The 14,925-nt window shown below is 44.8% G+C and overlaps 1 protein-coding gene across 2 annotated transcripts in view; it reads left to right on the top strand.

The window, feature by feature from the left end:
* LOC105547886 (cholesterol 24-hydroxylase) overlaps positions 1-14,925 on the top strand; it is a 41,931-nt gene that overhangs the window by 19,384 nt on the left and 7,622 nt on the right. For both annotated transcript variants that reach the window (XM_011991649.1, XM_011991650.1), the window contains exons 6-10: positions 3,250-3,388; positions 4,174-4,284; positions 11,492-11,642; positions 11,818-11,880; positions 13,756-13,828. In XM_011991649.1, the coding sequence (XP_011847039.1) occupies positions 3,250-3,388; positions 4,174-4,284; positions 11,492-11,642; positions 11,818-11,880; positions 13,756-13,828 (537 nt within the window). The remainder of the gene's footprint in view (positions 1-3,249; positions 3,389-4,173; positions 4,285-11,491; positions 11,643-11,817; positions 11,881-13,755; positions 13,829-14,925) is intronic.

Raw genomic sequence — 14,925 nt, 5'->3', positions numbered from 1 at the left:
ACTCCCCTGTTCTGAAGCCATCAATGGCTTCCTATCAGCTGAGAGATGAAGATCAGACCCCATTCACCCTCAGTCTGCCCCTAAACCCCTCCAACCTTTGCATCCCCTCTCCCCAGCCTTTCTGGATACCACTATGCTCTTTCTGGCATCTCTGCTGTTCCCATTGCCTCAATGTGAACCTCTGGGGAATTCCTGTTCCTCCTTTGATACCCAGCTAAGATGTCACCTACTGAGGCTGAGTTCATGCCTCCATCAAGGCACCTGTCACACCCAATGCAGTGCTTCCATTCATGTCCACCTCCCTCACTAGACCACGGATCCCTGAAGGCAGAAGACGCACCCTGTCCCTGACTCCTGCGCCCAGCACCAGGCACCCCACAAGCCCTCCAGGAATGCCCATAGAGTGAATGAATGCGTAAGTGAATCAATGAATTGGAATAGTCTCAGTCTTACTGGAAAGTTGTCAGAAGTGAAAATGGGAAGGAATAGACTGGAAAGAGACATTTATTTAAAAAATACTTATTGTGCTGAGAGCCAGGGTTACAAAGGCCAGCCAAGCAAACTTCAGGAAGCTTTGAGGTTATGGGAGACATCAATTCTAAGCAGATGGTGGCCCACATGATCATGACATAACCATATCATTGTCTTGATGAAGCATCTCAGCACATAGAACCTCGTGAACAGTGCTTTATAGTTTATGAAGTGCTTTCACAGACATTTTCATTTTTTTAACTTTTTATACACATAGCATAAAGTTTACCATCTTAACCATTTTTAGGTGTGCAGTTCAGTGGTATTAAATTCATTCACATTATTACACAGCATCACCAGATATTTTTATTTTTTAATCTCACAATAAGGTGTCGCCTTAGAGATGACTGTTTTATTGTAAATGCCAAATTTACAAGGCTTTATGAAAGAAACTTTAGAAAATGCCTATAAGTGTTTATGAAAGTATTCTTGAGCCTTGATGAATCCTAATTCACTAATGAAGAAAAAATAGGAACCACTGATGAGTCTCATCTCCAACCATTACCCACACAGAATATCCTTTCGTACTTTTAATAAAATTGTGAGAGTAAATTGCTAGTTTCTACTTTTCTAGATTTTGGTTTTACGGGAAGACCTTGGTCTGAGTCCACCAAGGGAGTCAGGATTTTATTGTTCACCTAACACTGTAGCCCAGTTTTGTTTCTACAATAGCTGTAAGAGATTCAGTGTTTCTGCAATAACTGGCCACATACTATCTGGATAATCAACTTAAATGTGATTTAAAAAAAAAAAACAACAAATAATCTTGCAAATTTTACTTACCAACCATGTAAGGGTTATGAGAAAAAGTCAAAGGTGTTGTGGGAGCATATATGGCACTTACCTGAGGCTCAAGAGTTATTGCCTGAGAAAGCGGCCTTTGAGTGTCCATCTGGAAAAGGGAGGCATTCAGGTAGTGATGGTTGTAGGGGATGGAGGGTGAGTGCTCCAGGAGAGGGGATGTGTGTGCACCAGCCCCAAGGTGGGCAGGAGCATTGTATTTGGAGGAGCTAAAAGGCCCTTGGAACAGGAAGGCAACGTTACAGGTAGAGGTCAGCAAGAAGTGGACTCCAGCTCTTAAGCCCAGATGAAGATTTTCATCCCCCTCCTAAGAGCAACAGCATGCTTCAAAGTGTTTTATGTTGCAAAGGGACCAGATGAGAGTGGAGAACCACAGGCTCGCCTGCTGCCAGGTGTGTGCATGGGCTAGATGGGCAATGAAGAGCTGGTTACTACTTTAGTTTTTCTTCTCCCATTCTCTCTCTCTCTCTTTCTCTTTTTTAGAGACAGGGTCTCGCTCTTTCACCCAGACTGGAGTGCAGTGGTGTGACCATAGCTTACTCTAACCTAGACCTCCTGGGCTCCAGTGATCCTCCTCCCTCGGCCTTTCAAGCAGCTGGGGCTACAGGAGTGTGCCACCACGCCCAGCTATTTTTTTTTTTTTTTTTCGGTAGAGACAGAGTCTTGCTGTGTTGTCCAGGCTGGTCTGGAACTTCTGGCCACAAGCAATCCTTCTGCTTTCGCCTTCCAAAGTGTTGGGATTTTAGGCATGAGCCCCTGGCCCTGGCCCCATTTTCTCTTTTTAAAAACTTTCTATTTGGAAATAATTTCAAATTTTCAGATATGTTTCAAGAATAAGAATAGGACAAAGAATACACATGTACTCTGTACTCAGATTAATATTAAAAGATTAACATTTCTAGAGCCGGGCACGGTGGCTCACACCTGTAATCCCAGCACTTTGGGAGGCCAAGGTGGGTAGATCATGAGGTCAGGAGTTTGAGACTAGCCTGGCCAACATGGTGAAACCCCATCTCTACTAAAGATACAAAAATTAGCCAGCCATGCTGGCGTGTACCTGTAATCCCAGCTACTCAGGAGCCTGAAACAGGAGAATTGCTTGAACCCAGGAGGCAGAGGTTGCAGTGAGCCAAGATTGCACTACTGCACTCCAACCTGCATGATAGGGCAAGACTCCGTCTAGGAAAAACAAACAAACAAACAAACAAATAAATAAATAGAACATTTCTTTGAATGATAAAAGCAGCATTTTCTCTTAGCAAAATTTCAGAGACATGTAATGTACAAAGTGGCAGCCCCTCCTTCCAACTCCCCTGGGGTTGCCATTTTTGTGAGTTTGGAGTGCATTCTTCTGTATGTCTTTCTAAGCTCTGTGCCTGGGAGGGAGCCATGTGGGTTGGGAGCTCTGGGGTGCAAATGGTATCTGAGGACTCATTTCCACATAGAGATGGACACCATGATTGCTCAAGGACAGGCAGTGAAGTGGGAAAACAAAATGCTGCAGCTGGTGCCCAGGGCAGGGCAGGTAAGGAGAGCAGGCAATGGGAGTAGAGGGGCAGGAGGGGAACCGGGGCTGCCCTCTCATGGACTCTAGGAGGCCCAGAGTTTCTACACTGTCATGCCCCTTTGAGATCAGGGCTGAGGGGCCACAGTGACCAAAGAGGACCTGTGGAACTGTTAGGACAAGAGCAACAGAACAGCATTCATCCTGAGTGGAGGAGAATGGTGAAACCCCAGGGTTTAGTTCAGTTACTACAACTCCAACCTGCAATCTGGGTCTCTAGGGGAGGCCAGAAAGACGGGAGGGACCACCCACCTTCACTCTGCACAGTGTCCTCTCTGCGGAGAGGGAGGGCACGTGGCAGTCCACTATATTGGGCTGGCCAGTGGCCGTTGATGCCTGTGCTGTTTCTCCAGCTCCTTGGTTAGCTTAATGGAAACATTCAACGAGAAGGCTGAGCAGCTGGTGGAGATTCTAGAAGCCAAGGCAGATGGGCAGACCCCAGTGTCCATGCAGGACATGCTGACCTACACCGCCATGGACATCCTGGCCAAGGTGATGGGTGACAGTCGGGCATGGGGGCCAGGAGGGCCACATGGGGTAGAGGGGTCTCTTCTCTCCCTCTTCCCTTTCCTTTTCTCTTCCCCTCCCTCCTGTCCTCTAACATACCAGCAACTCCTGTGTGCTTCATATATTCTGCATACATTCTGTCTCCTTGAATATTCAAAGCAACCTAGTGTGAGTTTGGGGCTACTAACTCATTCTTGAGCAAGGGACAGGTGCAGGGCCTGGCCTGGAGCTGGTCAATGGCAGAAGCAAGATTTGATCTCAGGTCTGTCTGACTCTCAGCCCAAAGGCTGCCTTCACTCTGCACTCCCTATAGGGTATGACTTGGCTCTTCACCCCAGTAGACTCACCAGTGGCCCCAGTAACCCCAAACCCCACTTTATGTGGGGGTGCGGCAGGTCAGGGAACTGCAGTGTGGGGACAGTGACTGGATTCCTCTTATCACATTGCTATTCCTTTATCATTTTTGCTATTCATTCACTTCACTGTGAAGCTAGTATAGAATGAACACTTAAGGAAGGTTGCATTTCAGGGGAAATGCATCTTGTCAAGGAAGAAAGCTAAGTTTATTGAATAGCTACTATGAGCTACTTCATCCTCACAGCATTCCATGGGGATCAAATTATCATGGGTTCTCGTAAGCAGCTGATGATATGATGCATATAAACCCTTAACTCAGAGTCCAGGTGTCTAGCAGAATGATGCCAGGCTTTGCCCTGGATCTGCTGCCCTTCTGTGCCCCAGGGATGACCTTGCCCTTCTCTCTCCCCCAGGCAGCTTTTGGGATGGAGACCAGTATGCTGCTGGGTGCCCAGAAGCCTCTGTCCCAGGCAGTGAAACTGATGTTGGAGGGAATCACCGCATCCCGCAACACTCTGGCAAAGGTACTGCCTCAGCACCCCCTCTGGTGACCAGCCGCCAGAGCTGTTGTCTTCACTTGCTGAAGAACCTCCTTCAGTGATTTTTTTTTTTTCAGAATGTGTTTTGAGTTCTGGTATGTCTGAAGTGACTTCTGAATCAGGATTTGCATGCGTTGCCTAAAGTAAAGGCTTAAAATCAAATTGGCTTAAAGTGAATTAGGAGTTAATCTTTCTCTCATGTGAAATGATCCCCAAAGCAGGCAATCTAGGATGACTATGATGGCTCCACAGTGTCAGATTTTCCGGATCCTTCTGTCTTTCTGTTTCACTGTCTCAGCACATCACCTCATTGTCATAAGATGGCTGCTGCGAAAGGTGCAGCACCCTGCCTGCCACTGCCTATGCCCACATGGGGCCTGGGAACCAATCTGCCCCATCCACTGCAGCCACCATCACCTGCACGCACTGTCCAGGGACCAGACATGCCCCACCCACTGCTAGCACCCATGTGCATTGTCTAGGGGCCTGAGGAATGGTCTACCATGACTGCTGCCACCAGCGCCTGCCATTGAGAGTGCCTGAGGAGAGGCCTGCCCCACTTGCTGACACTGGCCCCTACATGCATCATCCAGGGGCCTGAGGACAAGCCTGCCCAGCCCACCACCCACTGTTGCCTGCACTCAAGCATGCCATCTGGAGGCCTGGGGATTGGCCTGCTCTGCCTAATGTAGGTAGTGCCTGTGTGCAATATTGGAGGACACCTGAGGATAGGCCCATCCCTCCTGCTACTGCTGGTGCCCACATATGCCATCCAAGGGCCTGAGCACAGGCCCATCCTAACCACTGTTGCCACCAGTGGTGCTCAAAGACTGGCCTGCCTGGCATCTCCATCCTCAGCAAAGCCTCAGCATGGCCTCCACTAACAATGACAGTCTAAGTCACTGAGAAACTCAGAGATACCACTGACACTGATTACAGCTGAAGAAATTAAACAGAAACTATGCTACTGTGCCAATCCATAATAAAATCCAAAGCACCCTACCCACCCAACACTATGGACGCATCTATAGAAAAGTATTTCCCTATGAAAGCCAATCCATAAAATTGGAAGAAGTAACTGTTACACCAGATGCACATAAGGGCAAAAGAAACATGGGAAAAACAGGGAAATGCTACACTTTCAAAGAAACACAATAATTCTCCAGCAACAGATTCCAAAGAAAATAAAATTTATTATATGTCTGAAAAAGAATTCAAAATAATGACATTAAACTCAGTGAGACACAAGAGAACACAGATAAAAATGCAAAGAAATCAGGAAAACAATTCATGACCTGAATGAGAAATTCAACAGAGAGATAGATATCATAAAAGAGAAACAAACAGAAATCTTAAAACTGAGGAATTCAGTGAATGGAATAAAAATATAATTGAAAGCTTCAACAATAGACTAGATTAAGCAGAAGAAAGAATTTCTGAACTTGAAGAGAGGTATTTTTTGAAATAACCCAATCAGACCAAAAAAAGAAAAGAAAAGAAAAGATTGAAGAAAGTCTTTGTGACATATGGGACAGCAGTAAGTGACCAAATATTCCAGTTCCGGGAATTTCAGGAGACGAGATGGGCATAGGCATATGAAACCTATTTAATGAAATAATAGCTGAAAACTTCTCAAGTCTTGCAAAAGATATAGACATCCAGGTACAGGAGATATAGAGATCCAGGTATAGTCGTGCTTTGTATAATGATGGAAGCTCAAAAATCTCCAAGTAGATTCAACCCAAAAAGGTCTGCCTTCTCCAAGGCACATTATAGTCAAACTGTCAAGAGTCAAAGACACAGAGAGAATTTTAAAAACAGCAAGAGATAAGCATGAATTCACATATAAAGGAATCAGACTAACAGTGGATTGCTCAGTGAAAATCTCACAGGCCAGGAGAGAATGGGATAATATATTCAAAGTGCTGGAAATTTAAAACTGTCAGTCAAGATTATAGTACCCAGTAATGCTATACTTCAAAACTGAAAGAGAAATAAAGTCTTTCCCAGACAAGCAAAAACCGAGGTAAGTCATCACTACTAGACTGGCCCTACAAGAAATGTTTAAGGGAGTTCTACATCTGGAAATGAAAGAATAATCTCTATCATCGTGAAAGCACATGAAAGTATAAAACCCACTGATCGAGCAGATCAGCAAATGAGAAAGAGAAAGGAGTTAAATATTACTATTACAGAATGTTTACCAAATTGCAATGATAAACAGTAAGAGAGGAAGACAGGCATAAAATATATACAGAACAACCAGAAAACAATTAACCAAATGACTAGAATAAGTCCTTACATATCAATAATAATCTTGAATGTAACCAGATTAAATTCCCCCACTTAAAAGATATAGATTGGCTGAATGGATAAAAAAAATTACCCAACTATATGCTGCCTACAAGAAACTCACTTCACCTGTAAAGACACATGCAGTCTGAAAGTAAAGGAATGGAAAAAGATATCCACACAAACACAAGCCAAAGCTGTCAGGAGTAGCTATAATTATATCAAATAAAACAGACTTTAAGTCAAAGACTGTAAAAAGAGACCAGGTCATTATATAATGATAAAGGGATCAATTCTACAAGAAGATAAAATACTTCTAAATATATTTGCACCCAATACCAGAGCACCCAGAGATAGAAAGCAAAGATCTAAAGGAAAAGATAGCCTCTAATACAATAATAGCTGGGGACTTCAACACTCCACTCTCAGCATTGTACAGATCATCTAGACAGAAAATCATCACAGAAACATTGGATTTAACTACACTTTAGACCATATAGACCTAATAGACATTTGCATAACTTTTCATCTAATAGCTGCAGAATATACATTCTTCTCACCAGCACATGAAAGATTATCCAGGATAGATCATATGTTAGGCCACAAAAGAAATTTCAACAAATTTTAAGAAATTGAAATCATATCAAGTATCTTCTCAGCACAATGGAATAAAACTAGAAATCAATAACAAGAGAAACTTTGGAAATGGTACACATACATGGGAATTAAACAGTATACCCCTGGATGACCATTGGGTCAATGAAGAAATTAAGCAGGAAACAAAAAAAATTCTTGAAACAAATGAAAAGGGGAACACAACATACCAAAACCTATGTGATATACAGCAAAAGCAGTGCTAATAGGGATATTTATAACAGTAAACACATCAAAAAAAAAAAAAAAGGAAGATTTCAAATAAACAGCCAAATGATGTATCTCAAGGAATTAGAAAAGTAAGAACAAATCAAACCCAAAATTAGTAGAAGGAAATAAATAATAAATATCATAGCAGAATTAAAGGAAGTAAAGACTAAAAAAAGTACAAAGGATCAATGAAGTGCAAGGTTGATTTTTGGAAAAGACAAACAAAATCAATAAACCAATAAATAGACTATCCAAGAAAAAAAAGACCCATATAAATAAAAGCAGAAACTAAAAAGGAGACATTACAACTGACACCACAGAAATACAAATGATCATTACAGATTTTTATGAACAACTCTACACTAAACAATTGGAAAACTTAGAAGAAATGGAATTCCTGGACACATACACCCTGCCAAGATGATTGAACAAGGAAGAAATAGAAAACCTGAACAGACCAATGGTGAGTAATGAGTTTGAAATACTGATAAAAAGTCTTGCACATTTATGCAGCCAACAGACACATGAAAAAATGCTCATCATCACTGGCCATCAGAGAAATGCAAATCAAAACCATGATGAGATATTGTCTCACACCAGTTAGAATGGTGATCATTAAAAAGTCAGGAAGCAACAGGTGCTGGAGAGGATGCGGAGAAATAGGAACACTTTTACACTGTTGGCGGAACTGTAAACTAGTTCAACCATTGTGGAAGACAGTGTGGTGACTGTCTCTTATACACATCTAGATGTGTATAAGAGACAGGATGTCTTTACTGCCGAATTCTACCAAACCTATAAAGAAGAACACCAATTTTTGTCAAACTATTCAAAAAAATTGAAGAAGAGGAAATTCTTCTTAACTTATTCTATGAGGCCAGCACTACCCTGATACCACAAACAGACAAGGAAACAATAAAAAAAAAAAAAAAGAAAACTACATGCCAACGTCCCTGATGAACACAGATGCAAAAATCTTCAACAAAATACTAGCAAACAAACCTAACACAACAACACATCAAAAAAGTAATTCACTATGATTAAGTGGGATTTATCCCAGGGATGCAAGGATGGTTCAATATATGCAAGTCAATAAATGTTATACATCATATTAGCAGGATGAAGGGAAAAAACATATGATCATCTCAGTAGTTGCAGAAAAAGCACTTGATACAATTTAACACCCCTTCATTATTAAAAACTCTCAACAAATTATGAATAGAAGGAACATGGCTCAACATAATGAAGGCTGTATATGATACACCCACAGCTAACATCATACTTAGTGGGGAAAAGCTAAAAGTCTTTCCTTTAAGAACTGGAACAAGATAAGGATGCTTACTTCATCACTCTTATTCAACGTAGTACTATTAATAGAATTGCTAGCCAGAGCAGTCAGGCAAGAGAAAGAAATAAAAGACATCCAAATTGGAAAAGAAGAAGTCAAAGTGTCCCTCTTTGCAGAAGACATGATCTTATATTTAGAAATTCCTAAAGACTCCACCAAAAAACTCTTAGAACTGATGAATGAATTCAGTAAAGTTGCAGGGTAAAAAATCAGCATACAAAAATCAGTAGTAATTCTATACACCAATAATGAACTAAGAAGAAACCAATAAAGTGATCCCATTTACAGTTGCTATGTAGAAAATAAAATATCTAGGAATAAATTTAACCAAGGAGGTAAAAGACCTATACAAGGAAAACTACAAAACACTGAGGAAAGAAATTGAAGGAGACAAACAAAAAACATCCCATGCTCATGAATTGAAAGAATTAATATTGTTTTTAAAATGACCATACTACCCAAAGCAATCTATGGATTCAATGCAATCTCTATCAAAATACCAATGACATTCTTCAGAGAAATAGAAAAAACAATCCTAAAATTTGCATGAAACCACAAAAAAGCCCAAATAGCCAAAGCAACTGTGAGTGAAAAGAACAAAGCTGGAGGCACCACACTACCTGATTTCAAAATAACCTGTAAAGCTACAATAACCAAAACAGCAAGGTATTGCTTTAAAAAATAACAACAGACATATACCAACATAACAGAATAGAGAACCCAGAAATATATTCATGTATTTACATGAAACAGACTTTCAACAAAGGTGCCAAGAACATACACTGGGGAAAGGGCAGTGCTGGGAAAACTGCATATCTGAATGCAGAAGAATAATAAACCAGACCCCTATCTCTCACCATATACAAAAATCACCTTAAAATGAATAGACTTGGCCGGGCGCAGTGGCTCATGCCTATAATACCAGCACTTTGGGAGGCCGAGATGGGCGGATCAAGAGGTCAGGAGATGGAGACCATCCTGGCTAATATGGTGAAACTCTGTCTCTACTAAAAATACAAAAAAATAGCTGGGTGTGGTGGCACACACTGTAGTCCCAGCTGCTCGGGAGGCTGAGGCAGGGAGAATCGCTTGAACCTGGGAGGTGGAGGTTGCAGTGATCCGAGATTGTGCCACTGCACTCCAGCCTGGGCAACAGAGCGAGATTACGAGACTACGAGACTACGTCTCAAATAATAATAATAATAATAATAATAATAATAATAATAATAGACTTAAACATAAGACCTGAAATTTAAAACACTAGGAGAAAACATAGGGGAAGTGCTCCGGGACATTGGTGTAGGCAAACATTTTATAGCTAAGACTTCAAAAATACAGGCAACAACAACAAAAATAGACAAATGTGGCCAGGCATGGTGGCTTGTGCCTGGAATCCCAGTACTTTGGGAGGCCAAGACAGGCGGGATCACTTGAGGACAGGAGTTTGAGACCAGCCTGGCCAACATGGTGAAACCCTGTCTCTACTAAAAATACAAAAATTAGCCAGGCATGGTGGTTGGCACCATGCTACTCAGGAGGCTGAAGCAGGAGAATCCCTTGAACCGGGGAAGCGGAGGTTGCAGTGAGCTGAGATCGCACCATTGCACTACAGCCTGGGCAACAAGAGTAAAACCCTGTCTCAAAAAAAAAAAAAAAAAAAAATTTGGGGTATATACACATGGAATTTTCTTTGCCCATAAGAAAGAATGAAATCCTGACATTTGGAGCAGCCTAGGTGGAACTGGAGATCATTATGTTAAGTGAAACAAGGCAAGACCAGAAAGACAAATAGTGCCTGTCCTCCCACATTTGTGGGAGCTAAAAAAGTTGATTTCATGGAGGTAAAGAGTAGAATGATAGTTATTAGAGGCTGGGAAGGGTGAGTGAGGGGATGAAGAGAAGTTGGTTAATGGTACAAACATACGGTTATATAGAAGGAATAAGTTTTAGTGTCAGTAGCAGAGTGGGTGACTATAACTAACAGCAAGGTATTGTGTATTTGAAAAATAGGGAGAAGATTTGAAATGTCTCCAACACAAATGATAAATGTTTGAAGTGATGAATATCCTAAATATGCCAATTTGACCATTGCACATTGTATTCGTGTATCAAAATATCACATGCACCCCATACATGTGTATAATTATTATATATCAGTTAAAATATATAGATTTTTTTAAAAGATTGCTGCTGCAGCTCCACATATCACCTCCTTATCCTAGGAATGAAGAAGTAAAAAAGGGGAAAGGTGACAGCTGAGTTCATCTCAGGGCCCCCTCCTGTTCCCTGGGACTTCGGCCTCTGAGCTTGCAGACCCCAATACCGCCCCGTCTTTTTGGCGGTTGATCGCACTCTACTTCCTTCTGCTTGGGATTTCTTCCTTCGATGCAAGCCGAACTGCCTCCACCCATCAGGGGTCCCTTTTTACCTTGACGGGCTACGTGGATGTTTTAAGCCATCCCACCCACCACTGCTAAGGATTTGGTGCAGGAAAGGGAGACTGAGGCCTGGGCCCAGTTTGCCATCTTGATCCAGTCTCCCTGGCTGCTTCATCTTTTCTAGAATTTCTCACATTCTACTGACGTCCCGGCTTGCCAGTGCCGCTAAAGTCATTTCAGGGTGGTGGGGGAGAGGGGAGAGGGAACATGCATGTTCACTTGGCCATCTGGAGCTGAAACTCTTGTTTAGTTCCTGCCAGGGAAGAGGAAGCAGCTCCGGGAGGTCCGGGAGAGCATTCGCTTCCTGCGCCAGGTGGGCAGGGACTGGGTCCAGCGCCGCCGGGAGGCCCTGAAGAGGGGCGAGGAGGTTCCTGCCGACATCCTCACACAGATTCTCAAAGGTGCGAGGGCCCCCTCTGCAGACTGGGGAGGGTGGGGTGGGCCGGGACGTCCCCCAGGTGATTCATCGCCTCTGGCTCTGTTTGGCTTAGGAGGAGAAACACAGTTAGTTCTTTATGAGCTGTGGGGAAAGGCAGCAAATATTTGCTGGGAACTGAGACTCTCCTTGTCTTTCAGCTGAAGAGGGGGCCCAGGACGATGAGGGTCTGCTGGACAACTTCGTCACCTTCTTCATTGCTGGTTTGTAGCTTTAGTGGTGACCAAGGGCCCGGAGCTCTGCAGAAATACTGTAGGCCATGGATCCCTCAAACCCAACTCTCTGGGATTTTGGGGGCTATCTGAGCAGAGCTCACCATAGGACTAGGGGGCTGGGCTAAAGGGAGCAGAAACCCCTTCTTCTTGCTGTCTTGGGGGCATCTGACCTGGTAGTGCAGGTGGCAATTGTGGGGATGTGTGAAGCTGGCCTTTCAGCTGCAGAGAGCTTGGCTGTGTGAATGCAGGCTTCCCCTCACTCAGAATTTGCGGGGAGGCCTGCATTAGACTGGCACAAAAAGAGATGCTAAGCAGCTTCATTCGTTTGCTCATCAGATATTTCCTGAACATGGTTCTTCACCTAGAAAACTCCCCTTCACCTGTCAGTGAGCCCTCACATGCCTCCTCCTCAGGGAAGCGCAGGCGGCCTCAGGCCCTCAACTAGAAGCTGGCTGCAGGCCTGGAGCTCCTCCCCACCACCCACCTCATAGTGTTAAGCTGTTCATTTATTTGTGGTAATTGAGTGAGGTCTGTTCCCCACCGGACTTGATGAGCAAAGGGTCAGGTTGTTTAGCTCACCTCTGTTCTCCCAGGGCCCAGTGCGGTAGCTTCCCACGAACATTGACTGAAATACACAAACAAATGGCTGACACTAGGCACCGGGAAGATGGAGGTGAACAAGATGAGGGACAGTTCCTAGTCTAATGGCAGAGGTGGACAGACAGAGACAAGTACTGATGGACGAAGAGGTCTACAGGTGAACGGCATGGAGGAAGGCCCTTTAGGTGGGAGAAGCACTTGCAGATGCCCCAGGAGATTAGAAATGGCCAGTGTTAAAGCAAGGCTGCAGGGCGCCATTCCCTGCAGTGGATAGAAGGGACTTGCGGAACCAATGGCTGGTCCTCTTCCTGCAACTGGAAACCCAGGTCCTGGATGAGGCTTCTGGACAGACCTAGCCTCAGTCTCCTCATCTGTAAAATGGGGGCCTTGAGGAACTCTCCAGGCTTCTATCCAGCCTTCCAAAGAGGGTGTATTAATCCCGTCTCATCCCTCCAGTCTATCCCTGAGCCCTGCGTCCAGATGCTATGGGGGACTGGCCGAGGGCAGGGTGGGTTGTGTCTGTCTTTCCCTTTGCCTGTGAGGAAACTGAGGCTGAGGAGGGAAGTGGCCTCCTACAGTCACAGCCAGCGATGCAGAGCTGGGGCCAGGGCTGCTCTGTTCTCCCACCCCGCTCCCCAGCTGAGGGCTCCGCTGGCAGTGTGACTGGCCCATCTCCACACCCTAGGAGCTGGGCCCTTCTTCCCAGCTCTGACTTGCTGTAAGGTACAGGCCCTTCTGCATTCAAGCGGAGCCCCTCAAGCACCTTGGCTGGCCAGTAGTTGCCACCTGGTAAGCCACCTACTCCTTCAGAGTAAACTCATGTCTGTTGCCTCTCAGGCTAACTTGGAGGGTTGACTTTATCACCTTGGCCAGAGCCTGCTAAAAGTCAAAATCTGCCTCCCGAAACGTCCGCCACCCCTCATAGAACCTCAGGGTCATGAGGGGCTTTTGTGTGCGCGCTGCAGCATGGGAAGGAGAGGCCCTGGGCTCACCGACTTTGAATTGTGTCCCTCCCCACTCTCCCTGCTGTGTGACCAGAGACCCATTCCTCTCCACCTCCACTTTTTCTTCTCCAAAATGGAGGTGAGCACCTCCCCGGGCCAAGTGAGACCCAGACGATGGTTCAAGGAAGGGGCTTTTAGGCCCAGATGCCTGGGGGCAAATGCCATTTACTTGCCAGCACTGGCTGGCATAGAGGCAGACAAACTGTCTCCTTCATCCTGTGGCCCCACGTGGAGCAGCCACTGTCCACCCTTCCCACAGGTCACGAGACCTCTGCCAACCACTTGGCGTTCACAGTGATGGAGCTGTCTCGCCAGCCGGAGATCGTGGCAAGGTATGGGGGGTGATCTTGGGACTGGCAAAGGGGTCTGTCTGATGTCTTGTTCCTGAGGGCCACCTGTCCCTACCTCCCGTGGTTGAGTCCCCTCAACATGCCCTGCTTCCCCCGGGCCTTGGCACGTGCTGTTCCCTCTCTTGGAAACGCTCTCCCTGCTTTTCCCCTGGAGAACGCGCCTCCTCCTCCCGCTCCTCTTCTAGAAAGGGCTTCTTGGATCCCTAAAGGAGCCACCCATGTTTCCCCTCTGAGCCTCCTCCCAACTCATGAATGTGTTTCCCCGGGACTATTTCATCATGTCTATTCAGCTATGAGACCGGAAGCTCCAGGAGGGCGGGACCGTGGCCTTTTCCCTCCCCACAGTGTACCCAGCGCCTGGCCAGAGCCTGGCAGTGATGATGGAGCAGAATCCCTGCTAATGTGCCAAGGGCATGCTTGTCTTCTGACGGCAAGACAAAGGAGGGCGTCCCTGGGGAGGTGGCATTTGAGTCGGGCCATTGGTTTCCTTAAATACAAACAGGCTCCCTCCAGGACAGTTACATGGAGTGGCTGAAGCAAGTGTCAGAGCTCTCAGAACGCACCAACGGGCTCGGTGGGAGCTCTGGGGAGGTGGGGTCAGGCCTTCAATTACCATTATTAGTCATCAGCAGCATAGAAGGGCGGAAGTGAACATACAATCGTTCTTGGGTTTAAAAATAAGTATAATAGTAATAAGCATTTCATGTAAAAATTTTGGGAAAAGCAGAAAAGTTATAATAATAGTAAACCCACCCATGGCACCCCACCCACCCAGAGCCAATTCACTGTTAACTGCTGAGTGCCCGTTCAGCACCTTCTCACCTACTCACGGGCAGCTTTGCTGTGTTTTGTCACCTGCTGTACAGCTGGCTTTTATTCCCCATGCGCCTTGTCACAGCATTGCCCACCTGATTGTAACCTCCTCCCAAATCCACTCTTTTTAAAATTGTGGTAAAATATATATAACATAAAATTCTACATTTTCATTGTTTTTAAGCACACAGTTTAGTGGCATTAAGGGCATTCACATTGTGAATGCCATCCCCCTCCACTGTTTTTTGTTTATTTTTTATTTTTAT

Source organism: Mandrillus leucophaeus, unplaced genomic scaffold (assembly GCF_000951045.1).
Source record: "Mandrillus leucophaeus isolate KB7577 unplaced genomic scaffold, Mleu.le_1.0 Scaffold4, whole genome shotgun sequence".
Lineage (NCBI taxonomy): Eukaryota > Metazoa > Chordata > Mammalia > Primates > Cercopithecidae > Mandrillus > Mandrillus leucophaeus.
The sequence above is the reverse complement of the archived record's forward strand: the minus strand, read 5'-3'. Positions and strand labels throughout refer to the sequence as shown.